Source organism: Nannobrachium achirus, assembly GCF_963921795.1.
Source record: "Nannobrachium achirus genome assembly, chromosome: 13".
Taxonomy (NCBI): domain Eukaryota; kingdom Metazoa; phylum Chordata; class Actinopteri; order Myctophiformes; family Myctophidae; genus Nannobrachium; species Nannobrachium achirus.
The window spans coordinates 4,285,423-4,303,163 of record NC_137833.1 but is presented as its reverse complement, the minus strand read 5'-3'; the positions used below and the strand labels follow the sequence as shown (position 1 = coordinate 4,303,163).

At 40.6% G+C, this 17,741-nt stretch overlaps 2 protein-coding genes across 2 annotated transcripts; both read left to right on the top strand.

Moving 5' to 3' along the window:
• Positions 1-3,216: 3,216 nt before the first annotated feature.
• On the top strand, positions 3,217-4,899 carry LOC308297582 (E3 ubiquitin/ISG15 ligase TRIM25-like; the record flags this gene model as incomplete). Its single annotated transcript, XM_080741059.1, has 1 exon — positions 3,217-4,899. One exon carries the CDS (start codon positions 3,217-3,219, stop codon positions 4,897-4,899), a length of 1,683 nt encoding a protein of 560 aa, XP_080597185.1.
• A 3,550-nt stretch (positions 4,900-8,449) lies between these two features.
• LOC308297584 (tripartite motif-containing protein 16-like) lies at positions 8,450-10,129 on the top strand (the record flags this gene model as incomplete). The annotated part of the gene is made up of 1 exon (XM_080741061.1): positions 8,450-10,129. One exon carries the CDS (start codon positions 8,450-8,452, stop codon positions 10,127-10,129), a length of 1,680 nt encoding a protein of 559 aa, XP_080597187.1.
• Between the last annotated feature and the right edge of the window lie 7,612 nt (positions 10,130-17,741).

Here is a 17,741-nt window from a genome sequence, read left to right as displayed (position 1 = left end):
TTTTCAGGACAGACCAGAAAATAGGACCAGATAGATTGCAGTGTCACTCCAATTGCACATGAACAGAACAACACCCTGCAGTTCAATGACTATGGATAATTAAAGGAACTTTTCCTTTAACACCACTCCAATTAACTTGTTTAAAGAAAGCAATAGCGTGATGTCCGTGGCGGTGTCATAAATCAAAGTGTTCTGATGCAGCTAGTGAGAGAGAGAGAGATCTCAGTGCCTCTGTGGTAGTGGGCAGGGACTTTACCATTACACCACCCAAGCACCTCTTTTTTTTTTTTACAATATTTGTATTATAAACATGCATTTAACCCATTTAGGCTTAGGATTATTGAATGCTTTAACCAGTGAAAAATAGCAGATATACAAGCTCACAGCGCGGCACCAAGTGCCGCGCTGTGGCGGCACTTGGTGCCGCCACAGCGACTTTTTTTAAAGTCGTGAAAATCTGTGCAAATCTTTGAATATATGTATTTTCAAAGCGAACGTTTGTAACTAAAATTTTGCTTCTGGGTGGTCCCTGGAACTAGATATTTTGAGATGGGGGTCCGTGGCCAAATTCATATAATTTTGGGGGTCCTTCACATGAAAAGGTTTGAGAACCACTGACATAGTAGTCTCTCAAGAACATGACTAACTGAGCTCCATTTAAGTGAAAAGGACCTTTTCTTTGACGATGGCTGGCCAGATTGCTGACATAGAAACATAGGGTTTTTCAAAAAAATCTCAGAAGGATTCAAAAGACACTTAAAGAATCGGGTCAAAATTCAAATGTTCAAGATTTTTCAAAATTAGCAGATCTACGAGCTTGCAGCGCATACAATAATGATACCCAATAATGTGTACCCGTTCTAAATGGATTAATATGGATTTGTGTCACCTGTGAAGCCAGCGGGGCAGATGCAGGCGTACTGCGGGCGAGATGATGGTTGACTTGTGGTGACACACGTTGCTCCGTTCAGACAGCTGTTCCCACGCATCAAGCAGGCGTCGCCAACATACTGACACAATTCACCTGTCCATCCAGGGGCACAGACACACTGCAGGGAGAATGCAAATCATATACACACATATTTATATACGTACATTACGTGCGGGCCGGGGTGTCGCACCAAATTCTGGGCCCTGGGTACAAGGATTCACGGCGGGGCCCCTGTGCTTTAACTATTGAAAAATAGCAGATATACAAGCTCACAGCGCGGCAACGAGTGCCGCGCTGCGAGCTTGTAGATCTGCTATTTTTGAAAAATCATGAAAATCTTTGAATATTTTACCTACCTATACCCATGTTTCTATGTCAGTGGTGCTCAAACCTTGTCATGTGAAGGACCCCCAAAATGGTATGTATTTGGCCACGGAAACCCCATCTCAAAATATTGAGTTCCAGGGACCCCCCCAGAAGCAAAATTTGAGTTACAAATGTTTGCTTAAAAAATACACATATTCAAAGATTTGCACACATTTTCACGACTTTTCAAAAATAGCAGATCTATAAGCTCGCAGCGCGGCACTCGGTGCCGCGCTGTGAGCTTGTATATCTGCTATTTTTCAATAGCTAAAGTTTAAAATAATTAGGGCCCCTCCACCACCTTGGGCCCTAGTAACTCAGTCCCACTTTCCTACCCCTAGTGACGCCCCTGATTATGTGCACTGCACTACACTGTAAAGGCATCTTTAACCCATTTAGACCAGAATGCAAAAATCTGTTACTTTAGATTTGAACCACTTTAACCATTATTTTATGCATTAACTATTAAAATAGCAGATATACAAGCTCACAGCTTGTATATCTCACAGCTGCGAGCTTGTAGATCTGCTACTTTTGAAAAATCTTGAACATAAATGTTGTGAAAGTCTTTGAATATTTTTGACACGATTCTATAAATGTCTTCTAAATCCTTCTTCTAAATCAGTGTTTCTCAAACCTTTTCATGTCAAGGACCCTCAAAATTACATGTATTTGGCCGTGGACCCCCATCTCAAAATATGTTGTTCCAAGGACCACCCAGAAGAAAATATTTGAGTTACAAATGTTTGCTTTTAAAAAGATATATTCAAAGACAAGTACGGTACAATGGACTAAATATGTGATTCTCAATCCTTTTCATTTCAAGGACCCACAGGCTATTTGAAAATAGACAATCTGCAAGCTCACAACGTGTCTCCATCGCGACGCGTTGTGAGCTTGTAGATCTGCTATTTTCAAACATTTTAGTACTTTTACTTTTGGTACATTATGTACATGTTGATGCCAATACAAAGTACCATTTTGAACACACGCCTTTTACTTGTAACAGAGTATTTCTAGATCGCAGTATTGCTACTTTTACTTAAGTAAAACATCCGAGTAGTTTTTCCACCCCTGGCAGACACACAGCCACACTGACCCGTCTTTCAGAGCTTGCTTCTATTTTGGAGTGTGGACTCGGGGCAGACCACCAGAATACATTGTGCATAACGACATCCCCACATTTGACAAGTTCAAACTTGTATTTCTGTGTCATCCTTTTTTTTCTGGTCTGCACATAGGCTACGTATCCTGAGAAATAATAGTTCTGGGAAATTAATACAGAGACACTTTGAGGTTTCAAAGGGCCTCATGTGACATATGTCAGTGACGCTGTAATCCATAACGGTTTCTTTTTGAGAATAAAACATTTTAAGTTAACCGATCTGTATGGTAGAGTATGTTAATACCAGTAAGACGCCTAAGGGCGACAAGCGAGGTCACGCCATGTCTTGGCCATCTGGCCATCGGTGTATGAATGTGTGTGTGAATGGGTGAATGTGATGCACATTGTAAAGCGCCTTGGATAAAGGCGCTATATAAATGCACCATTTACCATTTAATCTTAACTCCAGATCACGAGAAAAAAAAACAAGCCTTTATCTACGGACCATGGCAGCCGTCCAGTCATGGCACCTGCAAAGTCTGAATGCCTTATGTACCTGTCCTGTACACAAGCTCGTAATAAAGAAGAACCTTGAACCTCACCTGAGAGTCAGCAGATTCCTGCCAAGCCTTTTCTTATCAGCCCAATAAAAGGGACAAGGTTCAATGTGGCTTGTCTCTATGAACCAACCAGAAAGGAGCGCACATATCATGTGACCTCTGAGGACATCGAACCAAACTACACTCAATCTGTTAGTCAGACAGACAGACAGTCAGTCAGACAGCCAGACAGACAGACAGACAGTCGTATTGAAATGGCGCAGCAGGGAGTTCAACTGGATCGGGAACAGTTGTGCTGTTCTATCTGCCTGGATCTACTGAAGGATCCAGTGACTGTTCCCTGTGGACACAACTACTGCAGGAGGTGTATCGAGGGATTCTGGGAGCAGGATGATCAGAGAGGGAGGTTCAGCTGTCCACAGTGCAGACACACCTTCATCCCAAGACCTGTTCTGAAGAAGAACACCATGTTGGCTGAGGTGGTGGAGAGCCTGAAGAAGACAGGACTACAAGATGCTCCTCCTGATCACTGCTACGCTGGACCTGGAGATGTGGCCTGTGATGTCTGCACTGGGAGGAGACTGAAAGCTGTGAAGACTTGTCTTCAGTGTCTGGTGTCTTACTGTGACCCTCACCTCCAGCCTCACTATCAGTCTCCTGCCTTTAAGAAACACAAGCTGGTCAAAGCCTCCAGGGAGCTTCAGGAGAACATCTGCTCTCGTCACGACGAGGTGAGGAAGCTTTTCTGTCGTACTGATCAGCAGTGTATCTGTTCTCTGTGCTCCGTGGAAGAACACAAAGGTCATGATATGACCTCAGCTGCAGCTGAACGGACTGAGAGACAGAAAGAGCTTGGTACGAGTCTGCAGAACATCCAGAAGAGAATCCAGGAGAGAGAGAAAGACGTGAAGGTGCTTCACCAGGAGGTGAAATCCATCAATCACAGTGCTGATAGAGCAGTGAAGGACAGTGACACCATCTTTAAGGAGATGATCTCTTCCATGGAGAGAAGAGGATCTGAGGTGAGGCAGCAGATCAGAAAGCAGCAGGAACGTCAAGTGAGCAGTGCTGAAGAAGAGAGGAGGCGAGTGGAGCAGGAGCTCTCTGAACTGAAGAGGAGACATGCTGAGCTGCAGCAGCTGTCACTCACAGAGGATCACATCCTTTTTCTACAGCGTTTCACCTCCTCTCTCTCAAGGACCAGTGAATCTACACCCCCAGTCAGCAGCCACGTCCGTCCTCTGAGATGCTTTGAAGATGTGACCGCGGCCGTGTCCAAGATGAGGGACAAACTAGTGGACATTCTTACAGAGGAAGGGACAAATGTCTCAGAGTCAGTGAACAGAGTGGATGTTTTACTGTCAACACCACCAGAGCCCAAGACCAGAGCTGAGTTCTTACAATATTCACGTCCAATCACACTGGATCCAAACACAGCTCATCAATGCCTGTCTCTGTCTAAAGGGAACAGAAAGGTAACACTGATGGTCAAACCACAATCATATCCTTATCACCCAGAGAGATTCACTGAATATGAACAAGTTCTGAGTAGAGAGGCTCTGACTGGACGCTGTTACTGGGAGGCAGAGTGGAGTGGAGACTGTGTTGGTATAGCAGTCTCATATAAAGATATCAGTAGAACAGGGTTTGGTGGTGGCAGTGCATTTGGATGTAATGGTGAATCATGGCTTTTAGAGTGTTCCACAAAAGGTTATTCTTTCCAAGAAGTGCTTAACACTTACACCATCCCAGGCCCTGTGTCGTCCAGAGTAGGAGTGTACGTGGACCACGGTGCAGGTACTCTGTCCTTCTACAGTGTGTCTGCAGACACCATGACACTCCTTCACACAGAACACACCACCTTCACACGCAACCTCCATGCTGGATTTGATCTTTGGTCACCTGGAGCCACTGCTGAGTTGTGTGACCTCAAGTAGATCACACTTTTGTTTTGTCTCTCATGTCACGAGTCAAGATGTGTTTCTTCATTGTTTTATTGTTTTTCTCTCAGCCTGCCCTGTGAGCTTGTAGATCAGCTATGTTTTAGCTAGGCATCGTATCATGAAGTATATTGGGCCATAAAGTGGTTAATAATCTATTTTAATATATTCTTCTCCTCTTGTATTCATACTCCTTTTTGGTACCATCTGTCTTGTGATATTCCATGTGATATATTGATTGTATTATTTCCATATTTCTCATTCTCAGAACCAACATTGCAGATTAAATGTGACAGACCTGTTGTATTTAATAATCATGTAACAGTAGAATAAAATAAATCTTAGTGTAGTATGAGTGTATGTGTAGTGTTTGTGTTATTGTTTTATGAGTGTACTTTATGTCTTTATATCAGTCACTGGACACTGTAGAGTAGAACAGAGAGTCACTGAATGACACGTGACCTATGGTGATGATCTAAGACCCCCTAAAACAGGGGTTTTCAAAGTGGGTGACGGGGCACCCTGGGGTGCCGCGACGGCAATCCAGGGGTGCCGCGAGATAATTTGATAATATTTGGAATTTATTTGGACACTTGAACAAATATTTAGCATCATTTTAAACTTGAAGTACAAACGTATTTTCAGTCAGTTCTAACCAAAATGGCTATTATCTCAACGTTTTCCTCGCAACATAATCACTAAAATATTGTCACTGTCGGGCAGAAACCTCGTATCTCCAAGTTGCAAATGTGTACGTCTTTTGGTAAAGCAAAGCCCTGCTTCATCATACAAGACTGTCGCACAAAACTAGTGAAAACAGCCGATCTACAAGCACACAACGCCTCGCGACGCGAGCCGTTGTGTGCTTGTAGATCGGCTGTTTTCACTAGTTTAGTACATTTTATAGATGATAAATACAAAACGAACGGTCTTGAACATACAAGGTTTCCACCCGACAACGACGATATGCTATAAATATAAGGTGCTGGGAGTGAAAATTATAATGTAGGGGTGCCTCGGATTAAACAAAATATTTATGGGGTGCCCCGAGACAAAAACGTTTGGGAACCCTGTCCCCTGCCCTAAAATACACTTGGAATTGTCGGAGTTGTCTATAGACCGTTTTCCTGAGCGCTTCCCTGTGGATGCAAACTGCGGTGCACAGCAGCCAGTGGTGGAGTAGAAGTAAAATGATTGAAAATGGGAAATACTCAAGTAAAGTACAAATACTAAAAACTGTACTTAAAGGAGTTGTTCACCACTGTTCAACCTGTCTTCATATAATAGGTCCTCACTAATGTTCTTGATAAAATATCACCATTTTTTTCTATTCAGTCTGGGTCTCATAGTAGAGCTGTTAAATCCTTCTACCGGTGACATCATCGTTTGACAAAAAAAAATTAAATAATCTAAAATATTTAGATTTTTATTATCACGAGAACAATGGCTTCCACTTTAACATTGCAACTTTTTCAAGAATAGAAAGCCTGCAGTTTCTATTAGCTTGCATTTCCCATTGATGATGTCACCGGTAGAAGGATTTGACCCACCCACAGCTCTCCTATGAGACCCAAACTGAGTAGAAAGAAATTGTGATATTTTATCATGAACATTAGTGAGAACCTATTATATGAAGATAGGTTGAAAAGTGGTGGAGTGCCCCTTTAAGTACAGTAAATGTAAGCTACACGTTACTTTACACTACTGTTTACATCGCAGAAATGGTGCACGGGGCCCTCCAGTGTGTTGCTCAGGAAATCGGTTTTGTGTTGACCTCCTGTTTCACATGGCTCTAGTTTACAGTCAGCATGTGTAACTCTTTTGGTTTTATGTAGAAAGGAAAAATATGATATGACTATTACAGATCAATCTAAAAAAAGTTGAATACTGTATAAAAAAGCATGCAGATGCCATATAGCACCCCAAATCATAACTGACTGCAGAAACTTCAAGCAACTCTGACTTCAGAAGGTTGACATTTCTCTATTATAAATCTTTGTTTTGAGTGGTCTCGAGTTATATTTTGAAATATAGACTTTTGATATTCATGAGCTGTATGGCATAACAAATCTTTTTTTTTTAGAAAAGAAAAAGAAAAAGGGTTTGGAATAATTCACTGCACGTATTGTGCATCTAGAATACATGAACGTTTCAACAAATATATGAACGTTTCAAGAAAATGTGCATTTACACAATATACAGTATATCGTCATTGTCGGGTGGAAACCTCGTATCTCCAAGTTTCAAATGTGTACGTTCTTTCACAAAGCAAAGCCCTGCTTCATCATACAAGGCCGTCGCACAAAAGTAGTGAAAACAGCAGATCTACAAGCACACAACGCCTCGCGGTGCAAGGCGTTGTGTGCTTGTAGATCGGCTGTTTTCACTAGTTTGAATAATGTTTAAAATGATAAATGCAAGACGAACGGTTTTGCACCCGTGAGTGAAATCCGGAATTATTTTAAAACTTTAGTTACTAGTTACTTTGCAGATAAAAAATATTATTATGTTAACCACTTCAGCCCTATTTTATGCATAGGCTATTTGAAAATAGCCGATCTACAAGCTGCCCTTTTCAAACATTTTAGTACTATTACTTTTGGTACATTACGGAGATTTTTATGCCAATACTTTTGTACTTTTACTTAAGTACCATTTTGAACACATGCCTTTTACTTGTAACAGAATATTTCTAGAGCGTCGTATTGCTACAGTATTGCTACTAAAGTCCCACAGCCACAGTGACCCGTCTTTCAGAGCTTGCTTCTATTTTGGAGCGTGGACTCGAGGCAGACCACCAGAATACATTGTGCATATAAACGACATCCCGACATTTGACAAGTTGAAACTTGTATTTCTGTGTCATCGTTTTTCTCTGGTCTGCACATAGGCTACGTATCCTGAGAAATAATAGTTCTGGGAAACTAATACAGAGACACTTTGACGTTTCAAATGGCCTCATGGGACGCATGTCACAGTGACGCCGCAATCCATAACGGTTTCTTTTTGAGAACAAAACATTTTAAGTTAACCGATCAGTATGGTAGAGTATGTTAATACCAGTAAGACGCCTAAGGGCGACAAGCGAGGTCACGCCATGTCTTGGCCATCTGGCCATCGGTGTATGAATGTGTGTGTGAATGGGTGAATGTAGTGCACATTGTAAAGCGCCTTGGATAAAGGCGCTATATAAATGCACCATTTACCATTTAATCTAACTCCAGATCACGAGAAAAAAAAACAAGCCTTTATCTACGGACCATGGCAGCCGTCCAGTCATGGCACCTGCAATGGCTGAATGCCTTATGTACCTGTCCTGTACACAAGCTCATCATAAAGAAGAACCTTGAACCTCACCTGAGTGTCAGCAGATTCCTGCCAAGCCTTTTCTTATCAGCCCAATAAAAGGGACAAGGTTCAGTGAGGCTTGTCTTTATGAACCAACCAGAAAGGAGCTCACATCTCGTGACCTCTGAGGACATCGAACCAAACTACACTCAATCTGTTAGTCAGACAGACAGTCAGACAGACAGACAGTCGTACTGAAATGGCGCAGCAGGGAGTTCAACTGGATCGGGAACAGTTGTGCTGTTCCATCTGTCTGGATCTCCTGAAGGATCCAGTGACTGTTCCCTGTGGACACAACTACTGCAGGAGGTGTATCGAGGGCTTCTGGGAGCAGGGTGATCAGAGAGGGAGGTTCAGCTGTCCACAGTGCAGACACACGTTCATCCCAAGACCTGTTCTGAAGAAGAACACCATGTTGGCTGAGGTGGTGGAGAGCCTGAAGAAGACAGGACTCCAAGATGCTCCTCCTGATCACTGCTATGCTGGACCTGGAGACATGGCCTGTGATGTCTGCACTGGGAGGAGACTGAAAGCTGTGAAGACTTGTCTTCAGTGTCTGGTGTCTTACTGTGACCCTCACCTCCAGCCTCACTATCAATTGGCTGCCTTTAAGAAACACAAGCTGGTCAAAGCCTCCAGGGAGCTTCAGGAGAACATCTGCTCTCGTCACGACGAGGTGAGGAAGCTTTTCTGTCGTACCGATCAGCAGTGTATCTGTTATCTGTGCTCTGTGGAAGAACACAAAGGTCACAATATGACCTCAGCTGCAGCAGAACGGACTGAGAGACAGAAAGAGCTGGATAGGAGTCTGCGGAACATCCAGCAGAGAATCCAGGAGAGAGAGAAAGACGTGAAGGTGCTTCACCAGGAGGTGAAATCCATCAATCACAGTGCTGATAGAGCAGTGAAGGACAGTGACACCATCTTTAAGGAGATGATCTCTTCCATGGAGAGAAGAGGATCTGAGGTGAGGCAGCAGATCAGAGAGCAGCAGGAACGTCAAGTGAGCGGCGCTGAAGAAGTGAGGAGGCGAGTGGAGCAGGAGGTCACTGAACTGAAGAGGAGACATGCTGAGCTGCAGCAGCTGTCACTCACAGAGGATCACATCCATTTTCTACAGCGTTTCACCTCCTCTCTCTCAAGGACCAGTGAATCTACAAACCCAGTCAGCAGCCACGTCCGTCCTCTGAGATACTTTGAAGATGTGACTGCGGCCGTGACCGCCGTGTCCAAGATGAGGGATAAACTAGTGGACATTCTTAAAGGGGAAGAGACAAACGTCTCAGAGACAGTGAACAGAGTGGATGTTTTACTGTCAACACCACCAGAGCCCAAGACCAGAGCTGAGTTCTTACAATATTCACGTCCAATCACACTGGATCCAAACACAGCTAATGAATACCTGTCTCTGTCTAAAGGGAACAGGAAGGTAACACTGATGGACAAACCACAATCATATCCTGATCACCCAGAGAGATTCACTGGACGGTGGCAAGTTCTGAGTAGAGAGGCTCTGACTGGACGCTGTTACTGGGAGGCAGAGTGGAGCGGAGGCGCTGTTGGTATAGCAGTCTCATATAAAGATATCAGTAGAACAGGGAGAGGCGTCAGTGCATTTGGATGGAATGGTGAATCATGGCTTTTAGGGTGTTCCTCAGAAGGTTATTATTTCAAAAACACTTCCATCCCAGGCCCTGTGTCCTCCAGAGTAGGAGTGTACGTGGACCACGGTGCAGGTACTCTGTCCTTCTACAGAGTGTCTTTAGACACCATGACACTCCTTCACACAGAACACACCACCTTCACACGCAACCTCCATGCTGGACTTGGGCTTTATTTACCACCTGGAGCCACTGCTGAGTTGTGTGACCTCAAGTAGATCACCCTTTTGTTTTGTCTCTCATGTCACGAGTCAAGATGTGTTTTCTTCATTGTTTTATTGTTTTTCTCTCAGCCTGCCCTGTGAGCTTGTAGATCAGCTATGTTTTGGCTAGGCATCTTATCATGAAGTATATTGGGCCCTAAAGTGGTTAATAATCTATTTTAATATATGCTTCTCCTCTTGTATTCATACTCCTTTTTGGTAGCATCTGTCTTGTGATATTCCATTGTGATATATTGATTGTATTATTTGATTGATTGTATTATTTCCATATTTCTCATTCTCATTACCAACATTGCAGATTAAATGTGACAGACTTGTTGTATTTAATAATCATGTAACAGTAGAATAAAATAAATCTTAGTGTAGTATGAGTGTATGTGTAGTGTTTGTGTTATTGTTTTATGAGTGTACTTTATGTCTTTATAACTGTCACTGGACACTGTAGAGTAGAACAGAGACCATAGGTCACTGAATGACACGTGACCTATGGTGATGATCTTAGACCCCCTAAAGCAGGGGTTTTCAAAGTGGGTGACGGGGCACCCTGGGGTGCCGCGACGGCAATCCAGGGGTGCTGCGAGATAATTTGATAATATTTGGAATTTATTTGGAAACTTGAAGTACAAACTTATTTTCAGTCAGTTCTAAACAAAATGGCTATTATCTCAACGTTTTCCTTGACCCATAATCACTAAAATATCGTCACTGTCGGGCAGAAACCTTGTATCTCCAAGTTTCAAATGTGTACGTCTTTTGGTAAAGTAAAGCCCTGCTTCATCATACAAGACTGTCGCACAAAACTAGTGAAAATAGCCCATCCACAAGCACACAACGCCTCGCAACGCGAGGCGTTGTGTGCTTGTAGATCTGCTGTTTTCACTAGTTTAGTACATTTTATAGATGATAAATACAAAACAAACGGTCTTGAACATACAAGGTTTCCACCTGACAACGACGATATGCTATAAATATAAGGTGCTGGGAGTGAAAATTATAAAGTAGGGGTGCCTTGGATTAAACAAAATATTCATGGGGTGCCAGCTGAGACAAAAAGGTTTGGGAACCCCTGTTCTAAAATACACTTGGAATTGTAGGAGTTGTCTATAGACCGTTTTCCTGAGTGCTTCCCTGTAGATGCAAACTGCGGTGCACAGCAGCCAGTGGTGGTTTAGAAGTAAAATGATTGAAAATCGGAAATACTCAAGTAAAGTACAAATACTTAAAAGTGTACTTAAGTACAGTAAATGTAAGCTACACGTTACTTTACACTACTGTTTACATCGCAGAAATGGTGCGCGGAGCCCTCCAGTGTGTTGCTCAGGAAATGGGTTTTGTGTTGACCTCCTGTTTCACATGGCTCTAGTTTACAGTCAACATGTGTAACTCTTTTGGTTTTATGTAGAAAGGAAAAATATGATATGACTATTACAGATCAATCTAAAAAAAGTTGAATACTGTATAAAAAAGCATGCAGATGCCATATAGCACCCCAAATCATAACTGACTGCAGAAACTTCAAGCAACTCTGACTTCAGAAGGTTGACATTTAGAATATATGAACGTTTCAACAAATATATGAATGTGCATTTACACAATATACAGTATATCGTCGTTGTCGGGTGGAAACCTTGTATCTCCAAGTTTCAAATGTGTATGTTCTTTCGCAAAGCAGAGCCCTGCTTCATCATGCAAGGCCGGCGCACAAAAGCAGTGAAAACTGGTTTTCACTAGTTTAAATAATTTTTAAGATGATAAATGCAAAACGAACGGTTTTGGACATACAAGGTTTTCACCCGACAACGACGATATCTTTTTTCGATGGATCTGGTGCAACTGGTATTTCAGTATGCAGATACGTGGTTTTTCAACTGGTATTTCAGTATGCAGATACGTGGTTTTTCAACTGGTATTTCAGTATGCAGATACATGGTTTTTCAACTGGTATTTCAGTATGCAGATACGTGGTTTTCAACTGGTATTTCAGTATGCAGATACATGGGTTTTCAACTGGTATATCAGTATGCAGATACATGGGTTTTCAACTGGTATATCAGTATGCAGATACATGGGTTTTCAACTGGTATATCAGTATGCAGATACATGGGTTTTCAACTGGTATATCAGTATGCAGATACATGGGTTTTCAACTGGTATTTCAGTATGCAGATACATGGGTTTTCAACTGGTATTTCAGTATGCAGATACATGGGTTTTCAACTGGTATTTCAGTATGCAGATACATGGGTTTTCAACTGGTATTTCAGTATGCAGATACATGGGTTTTCAACTGGTATTTCAGTATGCAGATACATGGGTTTTCAACTGGTATTTCAGTATGCAGATACATGGGTTTTCAACTGGTATTTCAGTATGCAGATACATGGGTTTTCAACTGGTATTTCAGTATGCAGATACATGGGTTTTCAACTGGTATTTCAGTATGCAGATACATGGGTTTTCAACTGGTATTTCAGTATGCAGATACATGGGTTTTCAACTGGTATTTCAGTATGCAGATACATGGGTTTTCAACTGGTATTTCAGTATGCAGATACATGGGTTTTCAACTGGTATTTCAGTATGCAGATACATGGGTTTTCAACTGGTATTTCAGTATGCAGATACATGGGTTTTCAACTGGTATTTCAGTATGCAGATACATGGGTTTTCAACTGGTATTTCAGTATGCAGATACATGGGTTTTCAACTGGTATTTCAGTATGCAGATACATGGGTTTTCAACTGGTATTTCAGTATGCAGATACATGGGTTTTCAACTGGTATTTCAGTATGCAGATACATGGGTTTTCAACTGGTATTTCAGTATGCAGATACATGGGTTTTCAACTGGTATTTCAGTATGCAGATACATGGGTTTTCAACTGGTATTTCAGTATGCAGATACATGGGTTTTCAACTGGTATTTCAGTATGCAGATACATGGGTTTTCAACTGGTATTTCAGTATGCAGATACATGGGTTTTCAACTGGTATTTCAGTATGCAGATACATGGGTTTTCAACTGGTATTTCAGTATGCAGATACATGGGTTTTCAACTGGTATTTCAGTATGCAGATACATGGGTTTTCAACTGGTATTTCAGTATGCAGATACATGGGTTTTCAACTGGTATTTCAGTATGCAGATACATGGGTTTTCAACTGGTATTTCAGTATGCAGATACATGGGTTTTCAACTGGTATTTCAGTATGCAGATACATGGGTTTTCAACTGGTATTTCAGTATGCAGATACATGGGTTTTCAACTGGTATTTCAGTATGCAGATACATGGGTTTTCAACTGGTATTTCAGTATGCAGATACATGGGTTTTCAACTGGTATTTCAGTATGCAGATACATGGGTTTTCAACTGGTATTTCAGTATGCAGATACATGGGTTTTCAACTGGTATTTCAGTATGCAGATACATGGGTTTTCAACTGGTATTTCAGTATGCAGATACATGGGTTTTCAACTGGTATTTCAGTATGCAGATACATGGGTTTTCAACTGGTATTTCAGTATGCAGATACATGGGTTTTCAACTGGTATTTCAGTATGCAGATACATGGGTTTTCAACTGGTATTTCAGTATGCAGATACATGGGTTTTCAACTGGTATTTCAGTATGCAGATACATGGGTTTTCAACTGGTATTTCAGTATGCAGATACATGGGTTTTCAACTGGTATTTCAGTATGCAGATACATGGGTTTTCAACTGGTATTTCAGTATGCAGATACATGGGTTTTCAACTGGTATTTCAGTATGCAGATACATGGGTTTTCAACTGGTATTTCAGTATGCAGATACATGGGTTTTCAACTGGTATTTCAGTATGCAGATACATGGGTTTTCAACTGGTATTTCAGTATGCAGATACATGGGTTTTCAACTGGTATTTCAGTATGCAGATACATGGGTTTGTCAACTGGTATTTCAGTATGCAGATACATGGTTTGTCAACTGGTATTTCAGTATGCAGATACATGGTTTTTCAACTGGTATTTCAGTATGCAGATACATGGTTTTTCAACTGGTATTTCAGTATGCAGATACATGGGTTTTCAACTGGTATTTCAGTATGCAGATACATGGTTTGTCAACTGGTATTTCAGTATGCAGATACATGGGTTTTCAACTGGTATTTCAGTATGCAGATACATGGTTTGTCAACTGGTATTTCAGTATGCAGATACATGGGTTTTCAACTGGTATTTCAGTATGCAGATACATGGTTTGTCAACTGGTATTTCAGTATGCAGATACATGGGTTTTCAACTGGTATTTCAGTATGCAGATACATGGGTTTTCAACTGGTATTTCAGTATGCAGATACATGGGTTTTCAACTGGTATTTCAGTATGCAGATACATGGTTTTTCAACTGGTATTTCAGTATGCAGATACATGGGTTTTCAACTGGTATTTCAGTATGCAGATACATGGTTTTTCAACTGGTATTTCAGTATGCAGATACATGGGTTTTCAACTGGTATTTCAGTATGCAGATACATGGTTTTTCAACTGGTATTTCAGTATGCAGATACATGGGTTTTCAACTGGTATTTCAGTATGCAGATACATGGTTTTTCAACTGGTATTTCAGTATGCAGATACATGGGTTTTCAACTGGTATTTCAGTATGCAGATACATGGTTTTTCAACTGGTATTTCAGTATGCAGATACATGGGTTTTCAACTGGTATTTCAGTATGCAGATACATGGGTTTTCAACTGGTATTTCAGTATGCAGATACATGGGTTTTCAACTGGTATTTCAGTATGCAGATACATGGTTTTTCAACTGGTATTTCAGTATGCAGATACATGGGTTTTCAACTGGTATTTCAGTATGCAGATACATGGTTTTTCAACTGGTATTTCAGTATGCAGATACATGGGTTTTCAACTGGTATTTCAGTATGCAGATACATGGTTTTTCAACTGGTATTTCAGTATGCAGATACATGGTTTTTCAACTGGTATTTCAGTATGCAGATACATGGTTTTTCAACTGGTATTTCAGTATGCAGATACATGGTTTTTCAACTGGTATTTCAGTATGCAGATACATGGGTTTTCAACTGGTATTTCAGTATGCAGATACATGGTTTTTCAACTGGTATTTCAGTATGCAGATACATGGGTTTTCAACTGGTATTTCAGTATGCAGATACATGGGTTTTCAACTGGTATTTCAGTATGCAGATACATGGGTTTTCAACTGGTATTTCAGTATGCAGATACATGGGTTTTCAACTGGTATTTCAGTATGCAGATACATGGGTTTTCAACTGGTATTTCAGTATGCAGATACATGGTTTTTCAACTGGTATTTCAGTATGCAGATACATGGGTTTTCAACTGGTATTTCAGTATGCAGATACATGGTTTTTCAACTGGTATTTCAGTATGCAGATACATGGGTTTTCAACTGGTATTTCAGTATGCAGATACATGGGTTTTCAACTGGTATTTCAGTATGCAGATACATGGGTTTTCAACTGGTATTTCAGTATGCAGATACATGGTTTTTCAACTGGTATTTCAGTATGCAGATACATGGGTTTTCAACTGGTATTTCAGTATGCAGATACATGGTTTTTCAACTGGTATTTCAGTATGCAGATACATGGGTTTTCAACTGGTATTTCAGTATGCAGATACATGGTTTTTCAACTGGTATTTCAGTATGCAGATACATGGGTTTTCAACTGGTATTTCAGTATGCAGATACATGGTTTTTCAACTGGTATTTCAGTATGCAGATACATGGGTTTTCAACTGGTATTTCAGTATGCAGATACATGGTTTTTCAACTGGTATTTCAGTATGCAGATACATGGGTTTTCAACTGGTATTTCAGTATGCAGATACATGGGTTTTCAACTGGTATTTCAGTATGCAGATACATGGGTTTTCAACTGGTATTTCAGTATGCAGATACATGGTTTTTCAACTGGTATTTCAGTATGCAGATACATGGGTTTTCAACTGGTATTTCAGTATGCAGATACATGGTTTTTCAACTGGTATTTCAGTATGCAGATACATGGGTTTTCAACTGGTATTTCAGTATGCAGATACATGGGTTTTCAACTGGTATTTCAGTATGCAGATACATGGGTTTTCAACTGGTATTTCAGTATGCAGATACATGGTTTTCAACTGGTATTTCAGTATGCAGATACATGGGTTTTCAACTGGTATTTCAGTATGCAGATACATGGGTTTTCAACTGGTATTTCAGTATGCAGATACATGGTTTTTCAACTGGTATTTCAGTATGCAGATACATGGTTTTTCAACTGGTATTTCAGTATGCAGATACATGGTTTTTCAACTGGTATTTCAGTATGCAGATACATGGTTTTCAACTGGTATTTCAGTATGCAGATACATGGGTTTTCAACTGGTATTTCAGTATGCAGATACATGGGTTTTCAACTGGTATTTCAGTATGCAGATACATGGGTTTTCAACTGGTATTTCAGTATGCAGATACATGGGTTTTCAACTGGTATTTCAGTATGCAGATACATGGTTTTCAACTGGTATTTCAGTATGCAGATACATGGGTTTTCAACTGGTATTTCAGTATGCAGATACATGGGTTTTCAACTGGTATTTCAGTATGCAGATACATGGGTTTTTCAACTGGTATTTCAGTATGCAGATACATGGGTTTTCAACTGGTATTTCAGTATGCAGATACATGGGTTTTCAACTGGTATTTCAGTATGCAGATACATGGGTTTTCAACTGGTATTTCAGTATGCAGATACATGGTTTTTCAACTGGTATTTCAGTATGCAGATACATGGGTTTTCAACTGGTATTTCAGTATGCAGATACATGGTTTTTCAACTGGTATTTCAGTATGCAGATACATGGGTTTTTCAACTGGTATTTCAGTATGCAGATACATGGTTTTTCAACTGGTATTTCAGTATGCAGATACATGGGTTTTCAACTGGTATTTCAGTATGCAGATACATGGGTTTTCAACTGGTATTTCAGTATGCAGATACATGGGTTTTCAACTGGTATTTCAGTATGCAGATACATGGGTTTTCAACTGGTATTTCAGTATGCAGATACATGGGTTTTCAACTGGTATTTCAGTATGCAGATACATGGTTTTTCAACTGGTATTTCAGTATGCAGATACATGGTTTTTCAACTGGTATTTCAGTATGCAGATACATGGTTTTCAACTGGTATTTCAGTATGCAGATACATGGTTTTTCAACTGGTATTTCAGTATGCAGATACATGGTTTTCTCAACTGGTATTTCAGTATGCAGATACATGGTTTTTCAACTGGTATTTCAGTATGCAGATACATGGGTTTTCAGACTGGTATTTCAGTATGCAGATACATGGTTTTTCACTGGTATTTCAGTATGCAGATACATGGGTTTTCAACTGGTATTTCAGTATGCAGATACATGGTTTTTCAACTGGTATTTCAGTATGCAGATACAGGGGTTTTCAACTGGTATTTCAGTATGCAGATACATGGTTTTTCAACTGTATTTCAGTATGCAGATACATGGTTTTTCAACTGGTATTTCAGTATGCAGATTACGGATGTGGTTT